Source organism: Diachasma alloeum, unplaced genomic scaffold (genome assembly GCF_001412515.2).
Source record: "Diachasma alloeum isolate Michigan unplaced genomic scaffold, Dall2.0 Dall_scaffold_00556, whole genome shotgun sequence".
Taxonomy (NCBI): domain Eukaryota; kingdom Metazoa; phylum Arthropoda; class Insecta; order Hymenoptera; family Braconidae; genus Diachasma; species Diachasma alloeum.
This window is the reverse complement of record NW_021680688.1, coordinates 103,082-109,684: the sequence shown is the minus strand read 5'-3', so window position 1 is coordinate 109,684 and position 6,603 is coordinate 103,082. Positions and strand designations below refer to the sequence as shown.

The 6,603-nt window shown below is 38.5% G+C and overlaps 1 protein-coding gene across 1 annotated transcript in view; it reads right to left on the bottom strand.

The window, feature by feature from the left end:
• LOC107043208 overlaps window positions 1–6,603 on the bottom strand; it is a 56,916-nt gene that overhangs the window by 12,229 nt on the left and 38,084 nt on the right. Inside the window, exons 3-4 of the mRNA XM_015264575.1 lie at window positions 1,667–1,998; window positions 1,098–1,372 (exon numbers count right to left, since the gene is read on the bottom strand). Of these exons, the coding sequence (XP_015120061.1) occupies window positions 1,098–1,372; window positions 1,667–1,998 (607 nt within the window). The remainder of the gene's footprint in view (window positions 1–1,097; window positions 1,373–1,666; window positions 1,999–6,603) is intronic.

The window sequence follows — 6,603 nt, the reverse complement described above, 5'->3', positions numbered from 1 at the left end:
TTTGCCAATTACTTAACCACTCTCGTATCTCTACTCTCGTCCGAGACTTGATCCGAGACTGCTTTCAGCAATGTTTAAGGGACCCTTAATTACCCTTTCTCCCTACATTGGGTCCACAAAGGATTTTCAACTTATCTAATGCACTCTCAATTAATAAACAAATTGATTTGTGAAGACATAAACCGCTGTCGGATGCACTCTCGGACGAGAGTCTTTACTAGAGTTTGGCGCCCTAACCTCCGAAAATCCGAGAGTCGAATGAGTGTCCATTCCGAGAGTCGGAGCTACTCTCGGATAGGTCTCGGACTCATCCGCCAGGGAGCTTCTCTACCATCGCGCAATGCTCGGGGGATATTTAACCTTTCAAAATCGTTTGCAACAACACTAACGAAAATACCCCATCCTTTTGGTAGTTATTTAAGTAAGTTTTAGAACTGCAGGCTCATTGCTACTTAAAACTATACAAAATTACTTAAATTCCATGTCAAACTCGAAATTTTATGAGCATTTTTCTCCTACATCAATTTTAAGCGTATTGTAGTAGGGTTCATTTCTTTGTTTGTAAATGTTCGATCAATCATACTTCTCCCACAAAAAAAAACCAATTTGTCAATGATAATTTTCAATTAATAAATCTAAAAATTTAATTCATGGATTAATTTAAGAATCTAGCCATATAACGTTGAATGGCAATAGTTCATAAAGCTTTAAATTTCCCTCGGCTAGTATCAAATCCCGAAGTTTACTTCTCCTTAACGGCAAAAAAATACTGATTTAATCTGTAAAATTTCACGTATTTATAAAATCATTCATTTTTTTCTATTCAGGCAGAAAATCAGTTTCTATATTTTTATGACAAAACGGGAGGCGTGAGAATACTAGCTGAGTTGTAAAAAATAAAAAAATAAAAAAACAGTAAGAAAAATCGTTGTACATTTTCTTTCTACAAAATCCTTGATTAAGGAGATAGCAATAAAATAATCAAGAAGATGTAGGAAAACAACTCGTTTCGCTACTTCACTGCTCAATAAAAACCATGGAAATTACTAAACATCTCTAGATTAACGAAGATGCTAGAAATCTCATTATGAATTTACCTGCATGCGCTCAACAGCCTCTGCATTTTGGATGACGCAAGTAGTCGCGTCTCGGATGGACAGCCAAGCCTTGCTCGTTTGACTCTGGGTGCACCAGGACCAGTTGCCACAAGCTCTAATAATTCTGGGACAGTTGCACTTGGCAATGGTCTCTCAGGTAGAAGGGGCACAGCGCAGCCAAGCACGATGGGGCCTCTTGTCGCACACTCAAGTTGCATCAGTCCCGTGTAATCTCTCGGCAGAGGTATCGGCAGGGGTCCAGCGACTAGCCGTACCTGCAAATAAACAACAATTTCTTCTTTTACCTTATTTACCCTGAAACATCAGATCATGGTCTGAAATATAGATGTAATACTTTTAAAGTTTCTTGCCTTTATTTTTCATCACCTAGTACTTCGCAATGCAAAGTTGCAAAACTTTTATCGTTGTAAAAACGAATTTATCGGCTATACCAGAACATTTAATGGTAATTATAGGACTGATTCATGTTAGTGAAAGGTATTACTAACTAGAGAATATTTATATTTAGGAATTGCGTGGTTATTGGAGAATAAATAATATCAACTCACTCGTAATGGTAAATCTCTTCTGGCAAGTTGATGTACTCTGTAGAGGACTGCATCGCTACCTGTGTCGAGACTACCACTCTGACAGGTAGCATAGAACTCACCGCGTGATGATAGCGGTGCAAAGAGTTCATGACCCTGGGAATCCAGACACTGAGCGTACTGATCACGTTCCGATGACCTTGAATTTTTTTTCTCTGAGGCACCCGTTGTTACGGCAGTAACACCGGTTGAGACTGGTGACTTTCGTGTGTCCTGGAAGACAGCTGCTAATCGAAGTACTTCACCAGCTCGAATAGTCGTTTTTGTGTAGTGGGCTCTTAGATTTCCGTTTTCTGTTGGACAAAAATTTGACATTTTCAAAATTGGGGGATTTCAATTATTAATAATTCTATGACTTATCTTAACTGAGATGTTACTGATTAGTAGGAACTTTCGATTTTTGGGATGGACGACTTAGATTTCTAGGTCAGTAAAGCGATTCCGATCAATTGTAATTTAGTTCGAGTGTGTCCGGAATATCTCGAAATTGACAGAGGTTCGAGGGGATATCCACGTTTGCATTGAGCAACAGAGTGATTACACAATATCGAATCCACGTAGTGACGGTAGGGGTGCGAGATGTGGCTATGTATTGTTAAGTGTACTACTTGAGGTTCATTTTTGGCGAGTAATTTTTTGTCCAGAGCTATGGTTCACCCATTGGGCTATATGATAATGGTATTATTATTTCTTTTAAAGATCGGCCGGGCGTGCTACGCTCGTGCCTTCTCATCTCTTCACGTAGGGGCGCTTCGGTTTCAGTCTTACGCTTAAGCTTATTCGAGATTTTCGAGTTATAACCGAAATCGATTCCCTTTCTCCTTTTTACGATAAGATACATTGCTGACAAAAGTCGAAATGGTCAACTGAGACTCAAGGGCCGAAATGAGTGGAATCATCACAAGGATCGAAGGAAATCCGACCTCGGTCATACGTCGCAAGAGTCATACCATGTGTTAGTCTGTTTAGTAATTAAGCTTTATTGAATTTCCCGCATGTAGAACCCTTGTGACGTTTGACCGTCTTGAATTCCACCCTTTACGCGGTATGATCCTGTAGAGGCATGACCCATGGAGGTATGATCCTCGTAACATACGACCCTTACAAAGTTTGACCCTTATGAGGTTTGACCCTCGTAATGTTTGAATGTCCCAAAATATAATCCTCGTGACATTTGACTCTCACGACGTATGGCGCTTGCAGTGTGTGACCCTCGTGATGATTAAAATGGGTGGTAATTGCCGGGAAAATTTTGAACGCTGGGTTATTTAAAGTTATAGTAGCACCACCTACTGGGGCTCTCGCTCCTCAACTATCTGATGACCCTGGGGGACGGCCCTAATTACAATGGTTATAGTAATGACTAATCCTAAAAAATATGATGACATGATTGCAAATATGCCGATGTCATTGATTACAGCGGTAGCGCTTACCAAATTTTTGCAATCATTCAAATCATGAAGCAAAGGGTTCTTCGTTCAACTTTTCGACTAAGACCTTATGTTTGCACATTTAGACTTGATTCTTTGGCTTGACCTTTACAATTGGTTTCCTTTGTGCTGTAATTATGGGGGTTTTCTACTCGTGTCGTTGACCAGTCATCGCCTTCTGCTCAGACGCCAAATCCACTCGTCTTTAAATATATTATGATAGACTCTCAGATATCGAAAATGAACCTTTTTTTGACGTTCCGCCGGCCCTTTTTCAGTAGTAATACCCTGAGAGCATCAAAATGATCAGGTATTTTCCGATAGCTTCATTGCAAACAAATGAATGAATAATAATGAAGAATGCATATGTATATCGTATATCAGCACGATAGGTGTTTATTATATTGTCCTTAATGATAAAGAGGATGTGATGAGTGTGAGGCCATTACAATTAACGATGCCGTCCTTTTACAGCATCATTTCTCGGAAGATTTTGATTCATCTATCTCGTTTACACATGAATTAATATGGAAATAGCATGTGAAAGAGAAGTGACTATAATTTTTGCAAATGATAAATATTTCCAGCTACATAAATCGTGTGGTAATTTTTTTCATGCACTTGTATGTATAGATGTATGTTCACCTAACTTAGAAAATTGTGGAGTGGAAGCGTACAAACCTGCATAACCTTGTTAATTAAAGTGAGACACTTCTTATATACGTGCGGGATTTTCCATTCCAAACATGAGAGATCCAGAAAAACGTGAGAATTATCGGTACTTTAGAGGCTGGATATGTATACGGAGTTGGCCGAGTAGTCCATATTGTTTGCGCAAAACATAATTGTGAGCAGACTGGGCGTCAACGATTATTATGTCTTATGACGAGCCAAGTAACAATTATCCATATCAGCTCAGTGAGAGGCTGTGTTATTTCCCCCAATTTTTCCACTCAAACTAGTTCCTAATGAGCGGAAAAAGTTACATGGAAGTACAGCACATGGAAGTTCGAAGAGAGGTTATCTAAGTTATGATTGTTAGAATCCAATTTGTATAAAGTATTCTCCACTTTTTTATGCTCCATCCAGTACGTACCATACATTGGGGAGAAGGTATACTAATTTTCGAGATATTTTTCTCTCCGTGTATTGCAATCATCAGTCAGCAATTCGTCTTGAAATAGTTATACCAAGGTTCTCCATAAATACAACCTACAATTACAATTGTACACTGTTGAATAACGTGTAATGCTAGGTATAACGCTAATAATTAGCTAACAGTTGAAAAACTACCCGTACGGAAAACGGAATATATGTGAAATATATGTCAATTATACGCACATATATTTCGGCGGAAAATGGAATATGTCACATATGGGACATTCCATGTCAACTCAGCCACCCTGGATTTTTTTGGTTCTCAGAATCCTGAATTAGCATGCTCCCAGTCAAGTACTACATGAGTACATACTTTCTCTCAATTTTCGCTCCTTTAACATTAATTGTTTGGCCACGACAAATAACAAAAGCTCAAATTTTTGAAAAATCATATCTTGCGAACAAATTGGCCGATTTTAATAAATAAAAAAAGATGTTTTTCGTTTTTTTATATACTTTGAGACTAAAAATACAATAGTACCACGAGGATGAATACTAAGCCATTTTTTAAGTTTTTCGTTATTTTAATCCCTCTGTTTCGCAGGGGCCATTCGAAAATCGAATAATTTTTTTTTCTCCGATGGGTGATGATATTACTCAACTTTTCCAGGGTATTTCAAAATGAAATAGCCATATGGAGATGAGAAAAAGAAAAAAATTTCATGGAAAATTCGATTTTCCGATCATACATAGGACATTCCATGTCAATTCAGCTACCCTGCATTTTTTTGTATTTCGGAATAGAACATTGGCATGTTTAAAGTCAACTACGATATGAGTCTAACATTGTTTCAAACTTTTACCCCCATAACTTCACTCTTGTACCTGGCAGACATGCCCAATATCTTTCGCAATAGCGTTAATTGCACGAATTCACATGATTTTTCACTTATCGTGATGATTATTTTTCCACGTACGGATTTTGGACAGTCAGGGCCAATCAGAATGCAGCATTTGATGACAAATGACAAGCTGGAGGAAGTTTTATTTCGGATATTTCGCACTAACATATATATTTTTTCGGTTATTTCGTACTCACATATATATTTTTCCGGATATTTCGTATTAACTCTTCAATTGTTCTCGGATGTCATTTTGAGGTTGCGTAAACGACACTCCTGCAAAACTTGACACTTTTGATTGTTTACAACAAAGTAATCGAGAAATACCCGATAATTTTGAAGTACACGGGGTATTACTACTGAATAAAAATTGAAAGCCAACGATAGCTCGGTCGGTAGGGCGAGCGATTTCTAATCCGATGATTCGGGTTCGAAACCCAATGGGTGTTGATCGGGTTTCGAACTCCGAGAAATCAAATGTTGTCCGCATTTCTTTGGGAAATGACCTTGGGATTTTTGAACACAAACATTGGACAATGGATACAAGAAATGGGAGCGCAATGAAATCAAAGGTTCCGAGTGGGGGTGAGAATAAACAACCGATTTCTCGGAATCCAGTTTCCATACGAGCCATAGAGTTGCCTCAATAATAACCATTTGATTAGTCCTCATCACACACTTGAGTGTTGAATATTTCACACGGTTCATTACAGTATCGTTAACAGAAATTCTCCGACGGTTATTCTCCTGTATTTATTCTCCATCAACTTTAATCAAGGTAAGTAATGGTATAAAATATTTCAGTAGTGAAGTTGTGAACTCAATCGATCGTTATTATTATTTTTTTCCCTTTTTTTGAATGATCAGAACTATTCTTCATTCCTATTCCACAAGATGCCGCATGCCGAAAGATGTGCAAATCCAATGCGAGTTCCTGGGGAGAAAGGTCACAATGGAAAAGACCTGCATTCAATCTCAGAAAGACTACGACAGATATTTCCATTCTTGCCAGAAAATGCAAAACTATGTAGCTCCTGTAGGAAAAGAGCTTTGACTTACATTCCTGGATCACTACCCTCCCAATCTTCATCGAATTGGGAAGTCTCTTCATCGTCATCAAATGTTCCAGCCGATCGTTCGTCCAGTGTCACATCATTTCTAGTAGACATTTCTACGAGCAATATCGCAGGGAGTTCTTTGAGATCAGGTAATTCCTTCCATTCAATTGATCCTGATGGGGATGTGATTTTCAACGAAGCTTCAGAGGAGTACGATGCTCCAACAGCAGATGATGATTCAGAGATAGAGCACCACAGGAACATTCCAGGAAATTTTCGTTCTCCACGAGAATTGGAATTGGAAGAAATGTTAGATGGACTCAAGCAAAAATTCAATACGATGACAGAATATTCTGAACGTATTCAACTCTTGACTATTGCTCCACCTTCATGGAGTGAGCGAAAGGTGA